Here is a 19,621-nt window from a genome sequence, read left to right as displayed (position 1 = left end):
CACGGGCCACGACCCCCAAGTTCTGTAATATCAGCATCAGTCACTTAAAATTCCCAGCTTCCAGAACCCCAGCTTCCAGAACCGTCCTCAACACCAACTTCTATTATAAATTACATAGTGTGTGGTATTTAGTCAAGGCCAAAGAAAGTGAGGGGAGCCAGGACTCACGAAGTCATCGGGGGAGAGGGAAAAGAATTCAGGAGACCGAAGGTAGCCCACAACGGAAGGAGAAACACCTTTGGAGGCTTTGCTCACTCGTGGGACAGAAAAGATACCTGCACAGCATAGCCCAAGCCAGAGGAGGTAAAATAGAACAAAAGTAGAAAGCAAAGCATGCCAAGAGTACCAGACAAGGTTTGGCTGAGGGCTAGTGACCATGCCTATCAGTCAGCTCAGATCCATTACCCTGGCACCCATTACTAGTAATGCACACCTGATTATGAAGGCACCCATTCTTCCTGTCTAAACTCCATCCTCCATAAACAAGCAAAAACATCCAATAACATAATTTTCCCAAAACATGATTGTGGTGTCATTGTTAACATTTATATGTTGAGTAGTTTCATACCAAGAATATATATCAAAATGAATAAAAAAAAAGATAATCATAAAGTTTATTTTCAGTTTTGAAGAGTGTTCATGGGTCTTCTTTAATTTTTCCTTTTCATCTTTAAGAACCAGGAAATCGGCCCCGTGGTGGGCCAGCCTGGTCTACAGAGCAAGATCTAGGACAGGCACCAAAACTATACAGAGAAACCCTGTCTCAAAAAAAAAAAAAAAAAAAAAAAAAGAACCGGGAAATCTTCGAGGTGTTTCTAAGTAAAGTTTTTCCCTAATAATCAGTTCTTCTATGGATTAATAAAGAGAGTTTCTTTGGACTTTAGCATCCATTTCTGTAATATGAGGATGGAGCAGAAACAGCAGCAGATTAATCTTTTACTTTCTTATATAAATGCTTTGAAAATCCCACTACTTGGATGGAGAGCTGCAAAAAGAAAATAAGGTTTTGACTGCATAAGCAGTAAGTGTTGTTCGTAGCCTCCATTTAAAAACTATCGTATGTCATCCGCTTGCAAATGCTAGAGACTCACTTCAAGCTTGCTTATGTTTGTTTTGAAAGACAAAAGTGCCAGCCAGAGAGAAGGAATGTACACAGGTTCTTTATGAAGGAAATGGCTTTTCAAAAATGGTTCTGTGGGATAGGGTGGACTAATTTCTACTTCTGGGTGTCTCTGGTAGATGGAAAAGTACACTCTTCCATGCAGGCGTTCTTAGAAATAAAAAGTCCTTGTAGAATGAGCTTCCCGCTTCATCCTTATGGTTCCTGCTTTACTCACAACCTGTTATACCCCACAGGACTATGGAGGGAGTCAGCTAATAGAATGATCGCCAAGCACTTGCCAATCATAAAGGCAAATGTGGTAAAGCTTGTCCTTCTGGTGTGTGAATGACGTCTTTGTGCATGAAATGATACAGTGACTCAACTATCATGACAAAAAGTCTGCCTTTTTTGTTTCCACAGATTGGAAGTGGTTTTACCAGTTGGTTTGTCAGAGTGAGTAACTCAGTAGAAGCCCACTAGTTTTAAAGCTTTACTTCCCATCCTAATGTTAGGGTTCACCATGGAAATCCATGCATATATTACTTAAGAATTAATACCTGCTTATTCAAAGGAGAAATACAACATATTTGTATTAGAAATCACAGATAATGAAAGGATCATGTAGCAATCGATGGCTTTATTTATGTTGCCACAGAATAGGAATTAGCAGTGCTTGCTTATTCAGTAGCTTTCTTGAGTAACCACATTGGAGACACAGAGTAATTACTGTGCCCAGCACATGCTGTGTGGATTGTTCCTGATCCATAACTCTATCCAAGAGGGAAGTGAAGGGAAGACTCGGGAAGCATCCATATAGCAAGTAGAAAGCGCTGTTTGTCCTCACTGATGCAAGTACACTGTTGTCACCAGGGATGGTCAGGCTGAATCACAGATCCTAAAGCCTTCTTCCATTCTAGCCAAGCCCAGCTGTCCTTTTTGGTCACCCAAGAAGATGGCAAGAAATGACTCCATTGTGAACAGTGAATGAAGAAAGGTGTGTGAGACAGTGCCCTTTTTGCAAAGAAAACAGATGCTTCCACATGGAATTCAGATCTTGTACCATTTCTCCTGCCTTCCCACAGAAGGTTGCAAGCGATTTTCTTGCCTTGCTAGATGCTGTCTGTCACGGGTCTGTGATGACAGACAACAGTAGGGAGATAAGGTGATGTCCATACTTTTGGCACCCAAGAGAACCCCTGGTTTTGTCTACTTTTATGGTGTCTGATTTGTAGTAGAAGGAAATGAGGGAGGTACCTGTCAAATACACTGGGATTGTGAATCTCTCCAGTCTTCAAGGAACCTTGTGCTGTAGAATTGCTTTTTTGCCCTGATGTTTGTTGGACTGAGTTCTGTTGGCTTGCATGCTGCATCTCTCCATGCCCCAACCCACTCATGTGTAGATATGCATGTCATGTTTGTCTAGTGATTATATTTTAGGAAAGAAGAACTTGGCAAGCAGGATCTTTTCTTTTACATCAAGATTAGGGTTGTTTATAAAGGTTGCTGACTTTGCTGGATTACCAGTATCATATTAGATAGTCTCTTCTGAGTCCTTCCAGTAAATTCTAATGACATTCATTGTTCATTGGATGTGATTACTCATTCCATTATAGCATTCAGTGGGTGTGAGCAGGACTGTCACACAATAATGATGTTTTATTTATGTGGAGTAGCTCGTGGGTGGGGTTAGGAGCTTGCTGCCCATGCAGTGCACAGGGTTACACAAACATTGTACAGCTTGTTGAAGTTCGAGCAAGACTTCTCAGAGTCCCAGAAGAAATCCAAGTCCTCTGATTACAGTCTCCTGGTCCTACTGTTTTTCCTTCTGCTCTTAACCCCAAGAACTGCTTTAAATTTGCCAATGTCTGTCAGGCTGAGGAATGAAGATAAGTGTGAACTAGCAGAAGCTGGTCAGAGGTAAGATAATTTATTTTACAACCTGGGACAAATTGCTTGGAGAAGGGCAAAGAAGATGCTTTGTTACATGGTTTTGGGGAACATTTTTATTAAAAGTTTAACAGCTAAATAAATATAAGTTACCATTTAACTTTTATAATTATTTGCTTATGTTCAGGTTTGGTAATAAAGGCATCAAAATTTGTGGCATTTTTGTCTATAAATTGGAAGGTACCTTTGAATTTGACTTTTGAATCAACACAGAAAGCATGATTTTGGCAAAGATACTGCTCGCGCATTCTCCCCTCAGGCTTCTCTTTCCCTAGTACACATATCTTATTGAAGGAGACTTTACCTTTAGATTCGAATTATGATACTACTGTAGAGTATGATGGGAATACTAGAAGAATGTTTTCCCTTGTCAACACTGTCTCAGTTAATATTAAAACTCAAGTTGGAAACTTAAAAAAAATTGAAACAAGTTCTCACTAGGTAGTCTGTCTGGCCTCCTAGAGATCCACCCAGTCTTTGCCTCCCTAGTGTTAAGATTAAAGGCACGGGTCATTATAAGAAATAATATTGTTAAGGTAACTTTTAAAAGAATTCGACTTGTTGAGTATTTGTTGAAAGAAGTTTTTTTTCACAATACATGAATATTTGAAATGCTATTAAAAATTTTAACCTAAGAATAATAATAGGAAGCCATGGAGAGTTAGATTCTAGGGAATGGCTGATTGGAAATGTGCCAAATACCAAATACAGTTGACAAGCAGGGTACTTCTAAAAACTGGATCCTAAGTTAGTTATTCAAAACCTCAAACTCTGATATAAACAGAGGAGGCCCACAGTCAATATGTGTCTAGTTAATGAATAGAGAGTCCATTACTTCCCAGCTGTACGTTAGAGTAGAAGTCGAGAAACAAACACATAAAAATGTCATTGATTCTAAAGAAGCTGGAAGAGAAGGGGCAGAGAAAAGGAGAACTCAGTGGAAAGTACATTAAATGGCAGAAATAAATACAGTTCATAGCAAGTATAATAGGAACTTATTCTAAGAGCCAAGATGATTGGACTATACTATACCTGAATTATTTTCTAAATAGCAATGTCTTTCTTTCCAGAGGGAAGGGATTGGCAGGGAGTACTCTAGCATACTAATAAATTTTTCTTCCAAGGCTTATATCAACATGGATAAAAACACATAAGTGTTGACCTCTGTGGTTATAGGTACTTTGGGAAACAGAGCAGCTGGCTCACTAGATGACCCAGACTTGGGTTCTTTTGTGTCACCAGTAGGTAGTAACTATCAGCCAGAGACCATTTGGGTGGGGCTGGAGGAAAGTGGGCACAAGCAGTTTTTGAAGAAAAGTTGTTAGATAAACCCCAAACAATGGTTTAGAAAGTTACTGTTACTGTGTAAAAGGGTGAAAAGTAGTAGACTAAGGCCAGGAAACCACTATTTAGAACAAACAAACAAACAAACAAATGAACAAACAAAAGCAAACATTGAAGGCAAAAGAGTCATAACATATGAGAAATGGTTCACTTTACTGGGTAAACTCAGTACTTATAAACTGGAATGTCTATTATAACATGGTCACAAGGTATATAAAGCAAAAAAAAAAAAATACAGAACTGTAAGTTGAAATGGACAGTGCTTGGGTTGGGGATTTAGCTCAGTGGTAGAGCACTTGCCTAGCAAGCACAAGGCCCTGGGTTCAGTCCTCAGCTCTGGTGAAAAAAAAAGAAATGGATAGTACTATTGACATATTAGGGTATCTTAATTCACTTCTCCCATTATTGAATTGTGTCAAGCAGAAAGAAACTTAGTAGATATCAACACACTTACTATCAAGATCAAATTCTTAGAACACCACATCCATGAGCTGAAGAATGTATTTCTCTCCTTTTTTTCCTGTGCTGGGGATCAAACCAGGACCTTGTAGATGGCAGGCAAGTGCTCTATCACTGACCTACAGCCTGGTCCTGTATGTGCTCCTTGACAATACTATTATATACCTTGTTCTTGGATTATTATGATTCTAAAAATGTTATTGTCAAGTAGGAAATATTATGGCTGAAATATGGTCTTGGGAAAAATGTAGCAACCAGTTTGAAGGCTTGCCTTCTCTAAGCTTCTATGAGTAATACTGTAAGTGTTATATGAAGCAACATCTCCAAATTTATACCACTGGTTTTTATAAACATACCACGATAACTTTATCTTAACTTCCTGCTCCAGTAATTTTTGACAAAGCATGCATATAAATCATATCCCTCTGTGTTTATTAAACTCAATAATATCAAACTCTTCATTGTAGCTGGCCTCAAATGTGACTCTCAAAGGATTGGCATGGTGTATATATGTGTGGAATTTTGTTTTCATGTACTCAGTGCAGTTTGAATAGGTAACAGTCTTATGGTACACAAGGTATGACTGTCACTTTACATAATCCCAACAGTGGATGGTGAAAACATTTGTTACTGTTTTCTCACCCCAGACTGAGAATTCATGAGGCAGGTACTCGATGCTGGGTTTTTTGGAGAAGAATTAATTATAACGAAAGGAGAAACTCACACATTTCAATAATACTTGGGGCAAAGTGGTTTTTAGTTTTCAGAATTTGTTGCAAGTCTTTGGAGTATGCTAACTTGTTAGGCAGGAGAAAACTTTACATGGGAAAATCAAAATTATATGGCGTAGTTGGCCTAATTGTGAAATTGAAACTCAGTGAATGATTTCTCCAAATGTCTCACAAGTGGCATAGCACTTTTGAACTTGAACAACACACGCCTCGTGATATTCAAGCAATAATTCCCATTTTACAAATGTAGGAAGCGAGAAACTGAAGTTAGACATCCCACACCAAGTCAAGTCGTGACAACACAGTTTGCACAAAGACAGTGCCCATTGGTTTTGTTTGCCAATGACATTGGGATCTCAGTTTTAAATATGAAGTTTGTGGCTGTGGAGCATGTCTTGCCATGCTGATGGCCACACCACTTTTGACAGGCAAGTTTAAGATCAAATCTCTTCTTTATTTTCCAAGGCTCCTAGTCTGACTTTTATGTCTCATGACTCATACCACATTCATACCACACTCGGTTTCCTCATTCTTGTACCTTCTATGTGGATACAGTCTGAAGCAACCCCCATTGGATGACAGTCACTCGAGCCTTGTCAAGGGTGAATGCTAACGGGGAGAAGGCCTTTCCCAGTCCTTAGGGAGTCTCTAGCTCTGGACAAATGAATATCCACCATACATTTTTCTAAATGTCTTCTTATCAGATCCCAAATTTGAGACAGCAGAAGGGGCAGTAAGAAACCACAGTAAAGAATCAGCAACAGACAGGCTTGGTGTAATTCCAGCTTTCCCACTGTTCACGGCTTGTCTTAGACCCAGTCTCTTGCTCTGTGAGGTGGTGATGAAGGCACCTACAGCTCAGGTGTGCAGCATTCCGAGCCAATGTTTATCACTGCTTAACAGAACACATGCTTGGGAGTTCTGGAAATCAGGTCCCAGCCCCTCCAGCCTTCGTGGTGCCCCCTCAGCTTCCTAGAAGGACACTCTCGGGGGGCTGCCACTGCGTGTTTAAAACTTTTAAGTCTTTGGCTGTGCGTCCGTGACTGGGGCCGGAATGTGTTTCCCATATGTGCAGGCAACCGGAGCCTGTCCTTGAGCGATTTGGCAGAGCTGTTGAGCAGGTGCTTAAGTCTGAACATTCCTGAATCAGGAGGGGGCGGCTCTGGCTCCCAGAGAGCCCTCCCCGGGCCACGGCTGGAGCGAGGCAGGAGCTGCGGGAGCTTCCACTTGAGCTCTGGAATTGGCAAGGAATGGAAGTCGGGATGTGGGAACCCGGGCACCGGAGAAGTGCTTTTCCAGGACGGCGGCCGCGGGAGCCGGTGCCCGGGGACAGCCGGAGGGCCGGTCCCGCCCGCCGGCCGCGCGGCCAGGTGCCGCCGCCGGGCGCGTCCCCGTGCGCCCCTTCCCCCTCCCGCCGACTTCCTGGTTCGCCGAAGGTGGCCGAGCCGCCGCCGCCGCCGCCGCCGGCCGGGTCGCGGGAACCGGGAGGCGGGGGCGGGGGCGGGGGCGGCGTCGCCGCGGTGCTGTCCCCGCGAGGCCGCGGAGGGCGCCGTGGGCCGGCCGCCTCTCTGAGCAGCGCGTCCCAGGCGGCGTGCGGGCGTGCGGGCGCGGGGCGACGGCGGCCCCGCCGCGACATGTGACTATGGACCGCAGGACCAGGTGAGCGGCGTCCCCGGCGTCCCCGGCGTCCCCGGCCCCGGGTGCGGCCTGCCCCGGACGGCTGGCTGGCTGGCTGGCTGGCTGCGTGGCGATCGGCGCTAGGCCGCAAAGCCTGCCCGCCCCGCGACCCTGCTTCCCCCGGCTAGGTCGGCCGAGCGCCGGGGCTGGCCGGCTGGCTGACGGGCGGGCTGGCGGGCAGGCAAGCGGGCGGGCGGCTGTGCGAGCGGTGGTTAGGAAACCGCTCCCCCGGCGTCTGGGTCGCCGTTGCTCCCTGGTGGGTGGTTTGCCAGGGTGGCCTGGGATGCTTGCTGCTGCCTTCCCTTTATATAAAATGAAAGCGGCGTCTGTTTGTGCAGCCGCTCTGTGGGAGCTGCTTGCAGAGTGGGAGATGCCCCAAGGTGGCTCTCTTCATCATTGGCCATATTACTTCTGGGGAGTAGGAAAAAAGCCATTTGAATAACGGTGGTGGCTGGGCTTGGAGGTGTCTGCGAGATGGGTGATGGCTGTTTTTCTTCTGAAACTTTACTTGGGGGAAGAAATCCCGTCTTCTACCGCCCCCCTCCCTCCCTCCCCTTCCATTCTACCTCAGTCTGGATGTATTTGTTGGGCCACCGAGAAAAGATCTCTTAGATTGTAGAGAATTATAACCGAGTCAGTATTTAGTTTTTCTACCTAAGATTAGTTTTAAACAGCTTATGGGAATAGAAGCCTTATGCAAGTTTTAGAATATTTCCTTGAGTGTTGGACACCATGGAGGGAGGGCAGGGTGAGTATAAAAAAAAAAAAAGAAGCATACTCTTGGGACAATTAGTTGTATTATGAGGGGATTAAAAAAAAAAAGTTCACTAGAGCCCATGTTATGCCCGTGAAACAAATTAATAGTGGGTGGAATGAGGAAGTGTTTATTTGTACGTTAATTTATATGGCTTGTCTTTCCCTCTGGTTCTAAATGGGTGTCATATATATATATAGTTAAAATCAATGTTTATTTAGAAGTGAGGAGTAGCATTGATATCTTAAGAAAGTATATATTAAAAAAGCCAATACACAAAGGCACTAGTGGTAGCAGAAGTAATTGAAATATATGTCATCACTTTTTTGCATTGTGATGTTTTTACCTTTAACACCCCCCACCCCCTCATGACCAAACCCAAGGCTTCAGACCCTCTAGGGCAGATACTGTGTACTGGTGAGCTACATCCCCAGACTTAACCTTCTCATGGAAAGAGAGTACAATAGTAAATTTTTGTTTGCTTTAAGTATCTCAGGAGATTTCAGTCCACTTCTTGAAATTTAATAAATAGGTTAAATGTGTAAGAAATTAGGGTGAAAAAATAAAAATCAAAAACAAAGTAGTAACTTCTAAAGGAAGTGAAGCAAACTTTCTGTTCTTGGTCGAAGATTTAACAAGGAGGCAAATGTCCAAATTCCTTAAAGAAAATTGCTATAAAGAAAATAATTTTTATTAAGTTTTGTTAGCTTGGAGTGTGTGAACAGCTTCCTACTTTGAACATGTTTAAGTAAATACCATCCCAGGAAAAGCGTGTGTAAAACATCCTATCTATGGTCATTTTTCTGTGATAGTCTCTAGAACACGGCAGGTGGAATCAGGATTTCATCCTTTATACTTAGGGCAGGTTCTTTGGAGAAAGCCTGAGGGCCTGTGTTAGTTAGCATTGTGGCAGTGTGAGAAGACACTTACAGGTGTACTGGCTTGCCAGTTTTGAGTTAAGACCATGAAAACTGCTACTCTCTAACAAACTTTCACATTATTAATTTGATATCTAATCCTTGCAGTTACTCTGTGAAGTAGACAGGGTACATTATAGGAGAGGAAGCAGTCTCAGAGGTGAATGAAATACTTTGCCCTCAGATTCAGAGCTCCAAAGTCTGAACTTCACCTCTTATCATACTGATAAAACATTGTCATTTATATTTCTGCTATGTAGTCACGGAGCCTCATCGAATCCACTGAGGCAGGAAAAGGACTAGATTTAGAATAAGGTAAATACCGAGGATGGAGCTCTTCCTTAGCGTGAACAGACTCTGGGTTCAAGCCTTAGGACCACAAAAGCCCACATGTACAGAGACATGCTTGTATAGGAGTTTTATAGGTAATGCTTGTTCCCTGTGCAAAGTAAATATAACAAGATTCTCTTTGTTTCAGGGAAAATCCAGAAAGAACGTTTGACTTGGTATTGAAAGTGAAGGGTCCTGCCTCTGAAAATGAAGGTATGTGTGTTCTTTTACTTCCTAATGTCGTCGAGTATGTCAAAACAAGGGTTAATCCTGTGTTCTGCTGGAGCACGATTGTATCAGGAACCTGAGAGTACCAGATGTCTGTTCCAGGATCTCAAATTGCTAGTAAGAAAATAGATGCGAGGTCATCTTTGCTCTGAGCTTGTAGGAATCAGGGTTGTTATCTGTGCAGCTTGGATTTCAACTTACAGCTCAGTTTTGCTCCCTGTTGACAAAACTGCCCTTGTTCATAGTAAGAAGGCATGCCTTTTGATTTTCTTTCATCTGCATTGGAAAAGTCAGCTCCTTAAAAAAAAAATACTGTAAATTCTCCTCCTGGTACTAACCTTCCCCAATCCCTTCTGATGTTTCTGGAATGCACTGTGTGTGTGTGTGTGTGTGTGTGTGTGTGTGTGTGTGTGTGTGTGTGTGTTTCTGTGTGTGAGTGCTGGTACACACATGCCATGGTGTCTATGTAGAGGTCAGATGAGAATTTATTCTTCATGCACAGAACTTGGGGTAGTAAACATTTATGACATAACTTGGAAGGTTTTCGTTGTGGGTTCTATACAATTATCCAGAAAAGCAAATACTTTTTAAAGTATTGTGACTTTTGTCCATTTTGTTTTTAATTGTCTGTCTATATTATGTGTGTATTTGGGAGTGGAGTATCAGTCAAAGGCGAAGGACCATCCCTTTTTACTTATTTTATCCATGCTGTATCTTCATGGATGTTCTCTGTACATGGCTCATTAGCAGTATACTTAGCTCCTAGGTGGCAAGGTCATTAAGTGTGGGGTTTTGTGGAGACCAGTTGGCCATCTTGAAGCCTGAGTTGGGAAGTCTCTGACACTCTTAGTCCTAAGATTAGTCAGCAATTACATACTATTAAGTAATTTGGCACTGCACACCTTAAAATAGAGGAGCCCAGCCCAGCTGTGGTGAAATAGGCATGGCTAATTTTAGGTAGGAACTCACACACATTCTTGGCTCCAGAGCTTCTGTGTGTTCCATTTCTGGTCTGCTGGAGTATAGCTCTGACCAAGTTTGCCAGTTAGCAAGAAGAAATCCCAAGGTTCTAAGTAACCTCTTCCCATTAGAGAAATCACTGTCGTTGTCCTCTGTGTGGTTTGTTCCACTCCCCAGGGACGGCCATATCCTCTGTGCAGCTTGGGCATGTTATGCTGAACGCACGCGCACACACACGCACGCACGCACGCACGCACGCACGCACGCACGAACATTAGTTTTTCAGATTCTACTTAAATTGATAGTGTAGTTATGGTATGCGTTAACCTTAGAAGAGCTACCACTCCGTTAACCTGAGGTGTGTGAAGTGGTGCTCATCTGATGTGTTATACAACAGGATACATTCTTTTGGAAAGCACAGGAACTTTTTCATTTTAAACACGTGCTCTTCAGATCGCAAAGCCATCTTATAAAAGTATAAAAGTACTTCATGGAACAACTGGTCTGTGCATGTGATAATCTGTGACCTTCAGGTAAGAGCTCCGTTGTTTTGGTCCTTGCTTCCTCCCTTCGCCCCTCTGCTTTCTGTGACTGGTTAGTCCAGTGACCAGTCGTTACTAGCTTCTCTTATTGCCATCTCACCTTGCTACGGCTGTAAAAGCAAACTGCTTTCCAGAGACATCTTCACTTGTGTTCCAGCACTTTAGACAGTCTGGCGAAGTTGGAAATATAAATGGACAAGATAAACAATTTTGGCTTCTCTTCAAGCTGGTTAGTATATTCTTTGTGTATGTGATGCATGTGCATATTAGTGTGTGAGTGTGCTCCTGTGTGTGAGTGCCAGTACACACATGCCATGGTGTCTATGTAGAGGTCAGATGAGAATTTCAAGTGTTGGCTTTTACCTTCTACCTTGTTTGAGATGGGGTTTCTTCGTTGTTCACAGCTACTGTGTATACCAGGCTAGCTGGAACTTGAGTTCTGGGAGACTTTCCTGTCTCCTATTCCCCTTGGTGCTGGGATTATATACGTGTACTACTTCACTGAACTTGGTCCTGGGGATCTGAACTTAGGCCTTAACATTTGTGAGGCATGCACTTTACCCACGGAACCATCTCCCTGGCTCAGAGAATTGTCAACACATCAAGGTTTTCTTTTGTGCCGCCCCCCCCCCCCCCCCACCAGTTTGGACAGTGTTGGGGATTGAACCTTAGTACCACGTGTTCAGTCTATGAAAGTCTGAACCACTGAGCTGGAGTGTCAGCTTTAAAGTGGCCCCTCTAGCTTACTGCCTGGCACCAAATTCTAAGGATTTAATTTTTTTCCCTCACTACTGCAGCTCAGGCTGCCTCAGACTTGGGGTCTTCTTACTTTATTTAGCTTCTAATAAATGTGCTGGGATTGGGGTGTGCCACTCCATCTGGCTTAAATTCAACCACATCAAAAACATTACGTTTTCTTCCTTCGGTGATGCTTTAAATCATTTAACATGATGAATAATTTAAGTTCCATGAAGTTATAATCTTTTGTGCCCTAAGATGTCTTAGTTCCTTTAACTGAGCTCTAAAAGTAAAATTTTATGCCAAATTGCTTGAAGTTTCTATAATATCTTATTAATTACCTCTTTCATTTTAAATATTAAAAGGAAAATATGTGGAAGTTCTTTGAAAAATATTAGAGTATTTCTTTGTAACTGTGAATAACTGGTTTGTTTTAACAAGACTGGGTTGGATTTTGGCTTGTCTATTGGGTATGCTCTATCCTTGTGATAGACTCTGGGTAGGATTTTGGCTTATCTGGGGTATGTTCTATGACTGTGATGGACTTGGAGAGTAAGCCCTGTAAGTTAGGATGCTTTTCCAGATGTAAAACTGGCCCTAAGACTGAAAGGACACTTGATAGTCTGTGTAAGAGGAATACCGTTGGGTGAGTCATCAGCTCTTATAATGAAATTACAGATCTTGTCATTCAAGGACTTAGATATCTTGTGGTTTCAAGATGGCTATCTCTCGACCTTGGAAGCCTGCTTTCTTGAACATGACTGCAGGTGCAGGAGGAGAAGCCTTTGGCTTTTCATGACTTTCTTTAGAGCCTCAGTGTCTGGAGTTGTCGTTGGTATGACCATTGCTTAGGAGGACATTGCTAACCCTGTCGAGATGGAGGGCTGTGGTGGGGTGTTGTGACTGGCCTAATAATAATTGGCAAAGAATAGATATTAGGAGATTAGTTGAAGTATTCTTTGTAAAGGGTTGTTCAGAGCATCACTTTATTCTTTTGATGGCTTTTTTTTTATCATGTAGAAAATGTATCTTTAATCTTCATGTTAAAGTATTTGACATGATTCTCACTCTGTTTGTAGAGAACTTAAATCTTTCATAAGTATCATATGTATTATCAGAAATAAGAGTAAAAATGGATTTCTCTTCGTGTGAGTGTATGTGTGTGTATATTTGGGTGCCTGTAGAGGCTAGAAGGGGCTGTTTTTTTTCCCCCCTGGACCTGGAGTAGGTGACTGTCAGCCACCTGACCTGGGTGCTGGGAACTGAACTTGAATCCTGAAAGAGCAGCAAGAGCTTTTTGTTACTGACCCATCTTGCCAGTCCCCAGAAATAAGTTATTAACTGTTTTAGTTCATATGGAAATGAATTAGTTGGTGAACTCGAGCTTGACGTAGCAGATACTCATCTAGTCTTTTGCTGTCTGGACTTGTTTCAAGGCATTTCACTAATATTTCTGAATATAACACATTTTTTTTTAAAAGAATGTATTTAACTTACTTATTTTCTGTGTATTGGTGTGAAGGTGTCAGATCTCCTGGAACTGGAGTTATAGACAACTGTGAGCTGCCATGTGTGTGCTGGGAATTGAACCCAGGTCCTGTGGAAGAGCATCCAGTGTGAGCCATCTCTCCAGCCCCCATAACACATTTTAGAATACTGAAAAATGAGTTAGTTTTGTTTGGAGTCCCCTACAGATATGAAGCTTGCTGTGAGGGGCACTGGTGATGTTTCTCGGTACTGTCCCACTTGTTAATAGAATTGTTTCTGGTCATGTCTTCATGTTGGCTATGGCCTCTGTTTTAAAGGAGATTTTTCCTGGCAAGACAATCTTCCAGGAGCTTGTATTCCAGCTTTCCAGAGCACAGTGCCACAATTTAGATGTTAATGCTGTTCTTGGTGGCTCTCCAGCTCACCGCCTTCGCCACCCTTCTGCTCACCCACACTCCCACAGCTGCTGGGAGGTACAGACGGCAGAGATGGCCTTGTCTCAGTTCTAATAACAAAACTCACAGTACTCTGCTTGCACCACTTTCTCCAAAGAGATTGGACACTTCAAGGAAATGAAAACTAACTTCCTTAGTAAAAGATGCCTTCTCTAAGGGTTTCTTTTTTGGGTGGTGGCTTTGGGACTCTGCTCTCTCTGTTTTCTTTGTTTTTCCCTGTTGCTAACTGATGGTAAGAAGTAGCAGCAGCAGCAGCAGCTGATATTTATGTAGTATTTACTTGGAGCCAAGCACAAGAAGTCTGGGGGTTTAAAATATGTACTAGGTTCTTAAGTTTCACAAAAATCTTATGAGATATGAAGTGCTGCTTTCTTGAAGGGACCAAAAGCACAGAGAGATTAAGAACTTTGTTTAAAGTAGTACCTCGTAGTCTGAGGTTAATCACTTCTGTCTTGTGTCCTGTTGCATAGTGCCACATGTAAATGCATCGTTACCTGTTTTATAACACAAGGGCATAGAGCATTAGTGATATGTGTGGCAAATTCATTATAATTCCTCTGAAAACAGCACTAAGCTTTCCCTTATATAACTCTGTCCCTCCTCTTCATTTCTAAGGTTTATGTCTCCATATTAAATGACTCTTTGATCTAACACTTCTAGTTATTAGCAGTTCAAGCACACCTTTGGCAAACCTTGTTTACTCTATTCCCATATCATTATCTGATTATTTCTCTTAGGATCAAATCCCTTTGTTATAGTTTGTTTTTCCTTTGATGAGAGAGTATCCAACTTGGTATTGAATTATCTATTTTTTAAAATTATCTATGTTTTAAATCTCAACTCATATTAACAGTTGAAAGCATTCATTTTCTTAAATCAGAACCAGAAGTCAAATAATTTATAGTCTCCTCCATTCCCTGTATTAGAGACATTTATTAACCTGCATTTGATTATTTTTTTCTCTATAGTGTGATGATTTAATTTGCTGAATACAGCATTTTGGCACTTTCTGTGTTCATAAGGAGTTTAATATAGTCATGTATAGTTATAAAGGTAGCTTGATTTTTTTTGCTATGCTTCTAGTAAATTCTTCATGAATCACATTAGTTATTTTCCTTAAGAGAGAGCTCACCACAGAATCTCACATCCTTAGTGAATTCAGAACAGGAAGGTATATAGATTGGACCTGTGGTGGCCATTGGATAAGCAGATGCTGCCACAGTTAATTCAGAAGGTTCCTTGTAGAAGTGATTTTAAATACAAAATTGGCATGGCAGTAGCAGGAGCATTTGAAGTATATGTGTATAGTGGGTGTGGCAGTGTATCCTGCAGAAAATTTAATGTGATTCTTTAGAATCATATTCTTGGAATATGTCATTTTTCCCCAGTAGCAAATAGCTAAGGGTGTTCTTTTGTATTTGTGTGAGGCATCGTGGTTTCTTCCCAGTGCTGGCCGTGTAAAGCACAGACTCAGCATCACTGTTGTGCCTGTTTTCCTTGTTACTTGGGTAGTGTTCAGTTGCATTTCACACTCCATGACCTGGTCTTATTAGCTGCTTTCGTTTTTTCATGGTTTTTGCTGCTTCTGCAGTCTGAGGTGACTCCTTGTCTTGGAACGTGGGTGGTTCCCACTGTGATGGGTTCGGGGCCCTGCTGCGCTTGTATTCACAGTGCTGTCCTCTGTTGCTGCTGTGACCATTCTGAGCTGGCACAGTCAACAAGTTTGTTCAGTCTTTCCCTCTAATGTCTTCTCCTAGTTTTCAAGGTGGTGTGTCCCTAGGATACTTGTGATGATAATCTATAATTGGGAGATTTTTCTTCATTTCATGGTGTTTCCTGTCTGTCTTGTGTTTAGTTTGTGAATCAGAGGCAATACTTTACCTACTATGGAATAGAATTTTAACTATGTTCGTAGATATTATTGGCTATATTGCCATTTGGGGGCTACTTCAAGCAAGTGACCTGGCTATTTTAGGTAACAATGAGATCGTCAATTCTAATAGACTCCTTCCCCCATTGAAATGAGTCTTAATGCTTAACGTTCCAAAACTTTTCACAGCTGTAGTTCTTAGCTTTATGCTAAAGGAATGTTATGAATGCTCAGACAATCTTGTTTGTTGACTGTTGTTTACTCAGTTTAGAAATGATTCCAGATAGTTTTGAGAAGTTAAGACACTGGGTATTCCTGTGTTGGAAGGTTGAGTGATGTTTCAGGCAAAGTTAGAGTCTTAATTGTACATAAATCCAGGTTAAGTTGATTTATTTCAGGTAGCAAGTTGATTTTATCTATTGAAGAATGTGTATTACTTCTTTTTGTGTGATGGGACAGTCATTGGCCTCGGGGACAAACTTGCCCACAGTGGCCCTGAACTGAGCCCTGAGAGGAAATATTGCTCAGCCCTAAGTGCTGACCAGCCTGTGGGAGGCTCTGGGTGGTATTTGTGCTCAGGACAGTAGAAGGAATAGGAGGACGTGAAGCTTCCTAGAGAGGAAGTTGCTTTGCTGTCTGAACTGTTCTGAGCCACTCTCTCCCTGGGGGGTTGTGGGGCAGCTACCTGCTGCCTAGGACTGTCAGTCCCAAGCATTTGGTTCTAAAGTTACCTCTCCTCTCCCCTATTCTTCAAATAGCACACCAAGTGGGTAGGTGTTATTTAAAGGTCTTACATGATTAAATTCACAGTGAGGTGTGAACAATTGATAGACAGCCCTCAAGGGACCATTTTAATTTTAAAGAAAGCCTTGTAAACTCAGGTTAATTAAAAAGATGCAGTTTGGAGCTGGAGATACAGCTAAATGGTGTGTAGTTGAATAGGATGTGCGATGCCCTGGGTTGATCTCAACACAGCCAAACAATGAAATGAAATAAAATAAAAATAGATGTGGTTTGCCATAAGGGAACATTCTAGTTTTGTCTTACTGTCTTTCTTTATTCCAGCTCTACTATTACTCTGTAAGTTTTGAGTTAATGGCTTTAATAAGTATATAAGTATATTAGGAATATTTGTGCACTAAATTCATTAAATTTTGTTACATTTATAACATTCCCAGTTAATAAAATAAAGCTGTAACATCATAGTTAAAGACCCTTAAGTATGTTTTTATTTACCTGAGTAGACTTCAAGCTAGATGTTTTATAGAAATAGTGATAAAAACAATATTTGGCATTTGTAATATGTCAGGAAATATAACAAGTGTCTGTGTATCCATATTGTTTTTACTATAATTATAGGAGGTAGAGACTGTATTCTTTCAGAAAGATAAAGAAATAGAGGCTGAGAAAGTTTAAACCATTTCCCCAACATGCACAGCTTCCAGAGGTAGGGCTGGATTTGGACCTGTTCCTGTGATATGGAGCCTAAGCTCTTGGTTGTCAGGCTTCTCTTAAACTAGTTCTTTAACACTAGTGAGATATTCTGCAGTGATATTTATAAAGCCATACATTTCTGAAAATCCTTAATAAATTCTAGGCTTTGTCAGAATTATAGTATTATTATTGTTTAATTGTAAAATTGACACTTATTGTTGAGAGTGTATGCGCATGCATGCATGCATGCATGCATGCACTGTGGCATGTATGTGGCAGTCAGAGCACAGCCTGCAAACACCTTTACTTGTTGGACCACCTCACTGTCCCAGAGTTATATCATGATTAGCCAGGTCATGGGAAGATGTACCTAAATGCCACACACGGAGTTAGTCTTCTCATTCATTTCAATGAATACGAAGCCCCAGTTCCAAGCCCCAGTTACGAGTCAGGCATGGATAAAAAGCAGGTGGCACTGTCAAATGGGGTGTGTCACCTCCAAATTGTAGTATGCAGTCAAGGCTCTGATAGGTGGCACTAACATGTGAAAGAGCCCTGATTCCACTGTGTGTGAGTCTGAGGAGAGTGGAGCTATGAGGTGATGGAGGGTGTGGTCATTAGGCATTTCCCAGCCATCAGTTGGATGTCAGGGGATTATCTTTTCCTTAAATTACTTTGAGCTTTTCTTCATATTTAAACTCTTGTGAATGATTCTGAGGAGAGAGATTGCTTTTGGTATTAACATTTGTATCTGAAGGGAAAACCAAGGAATGGCCTCTGCTAAAGTAGTGCATCCTGCCTTGGTCGGGAGCTACCTACCGGTTCTTACAGGCTGACTCAGTGTGTGCAGTGACTTTAACACTGAGGAGAGCATGGGGCGAGCTGTCTCTTAAACCTATTATTGTTATTCAATTAGTGTATTTTTGTAACAGTGCTGGGGTTGAGCCCTATGCTGGACCACATCCCCAGCCTCTGGCTGGTGAAGGAATGGAAGGCCAGCTGGTATTGAGGATTTAACAGTGGTGATCACTAAACTTGCTTCTTTAAAAACATATGCTTTTGGAGAATGAAGCTGTAGAAGAGAAAAGCAATACAAGCAGGGATCTGAATATTCGTTCGGTGTCTGTTTCACACTAGGTCACCGATGTCCTGAGTCTTGTCCACTGGGTTTTTAGCTTTTCAAGTCAAGAGCCTGTCTCACTTGAGACTTGGAGGTAGGTGTCGTGAGTGCTGTCCAGAATTACTTGCTAAATTATCTCCTGTTATTAAAGTGAAATTAGAAGATTGTCTTGTATGACTCAAGTCTGGTGGAGATTTTTAAATCTTTTAGAAAATGTCAATGTAAAGGACGGAAAGCTTGCAGATTTTTATCATCGCATCAAATGGGTGCTCTGTTGACGCCATTTTAAAAGTAGAACTGTTGATAAACCACAGGCTGACTCGGTAGGCAGAGATGATAAAGATCAGACAGGGCCTTCCTCTTTCATTTCCTTCTCAGTTATCACTTGAACCTGTAAAAGAGCACATAGCTGCCAGCGAGCACACTTCATCCAGTGGTGTTCTGTTAGATGTGGAAGCTTCCAGAAATTAGTCATTTCAGAAGTAGATGTTTCCGGGGTTGGTAGAAGAAATGCACTAATATAAGGCTGTACTTGATCTTCATATTTAAAGTAATTACGTTTGGGTGGGCTTAAGACTTTGTTACCCGAGCAGCTATAAAACATAGTTGACTATTATTTATGAGTGTTTAAAATGAACTAACCTGTGCCCCTAACATTAGTTGGATTTAGGCTTCACCAGTTCAGGTGTATGTGTGCTTGTAAAGATGTGTTCTTTTTAACTATGTGCACATGTGTGTGCCTGCGGATAGGCACGTGCACAGGAATGCAGGTACTTGTGGCAGCACTTGAGATGGGTGCTGGGACCTGCCCTCCAGTCCTAGTAGTAGCCTCGAGTGCTCTTGCAGGCCGAGCAGTCTGTCTGGCCCCTTAGGCATGGCTTTCGTGCTCAGGAACATCGTGTATCTTCAAGGTCTGTGTATTGTTGCTCCTGAGATGATATGCATAACATGGTTTAGAAGTAACTAGAAATAATTTTTGTTAAAAATCAAATATTTCAGGTCCCATTTTGGAAGAATAAATTGTATAATTATTTGGGAAATTTTTTAAAAGATCTTGAATAATTTAATTTTTTTCTACAAATCAAATAATATATAATAGTTGTAAAGCAACTAATGAACTTAATTTACTTGGCTTAGTAAACTATGTTATATCACACACACACACACACACACACACACACACACACACACACACACACTGTACCACAAAGGACTTAAACACTGAGTTTTGGGACCTTATTGTGTTGCTGACACGTGGCTTCCTGATGAATACCTGCAGTATATTCATCTTAACAAGGGACAGCGCTGTCATCAAGATTATGTATTTCCTGTGAACAGATCCAGATGTGTTACAGAATAAATGTAGGCTGGGAATTGCTAGAAAAAAAATGATAACTTCCAAATGTTTAATGGCAATTATAGTATTGGTAGTTACAGTGAATGCTTACTCTAAAAGTGGTAATGTTAAAATTCACTACTTGTTTGGACACAGGATTTGAATCTGTAAATGTCTGACTTTAGTCTA

At 41.6% G+C, this 19,621-nt stretch overlaps 1 protein-coding gene across 2 annotated transcripts in view; it reads left to right on the top strand.

Annotated features, from left to right (window-relative positions):
- Positions 1-6,833: 6,833 nt before the first annotated feature.
- Positions 6,834-19,621, top strand: part of Dennd1b (DENN domain containing 1B) — a 219,998-nt gene continuing 207,210 nt past the window's right edge. The window contains exons 1-2 of one of the 2 annotated variants that reach the window (XM_036202682.1): positions 6,834-7,242; positions 9,410-9,474. In XM_036202682.1, coding sequence (XP_036058575.1) covers positions 7,226-7,242; positions 9,410-9,474 — 82 coding nt within the window. In that variant the 5' untranslated portion in view covers positions 6,834-7,225. The remainder of the gene's footprint in view (positions 7,243-9,409; positions 9,475-19,621) is intronic. The other variant, XM_036202683.1, reaches the window with a different exon arrangement.

The sequence above is a fragment of the Onychomys torridus genome, chromosome 11 (genome assembly GCF_903995425.1).
Source record: "Onychomys torridus chromosome 11, mOncTor1.1, whole genome shotgun sequence".
NCBI lineage: Eukaryota > Metazoa > Chordata > Mammalia > Rodentia > Cricetidae > Onychomys > Onychomys torridus.
This window is presented reverse-complemented; position numbering and strand designations above follow the sequence as displayed.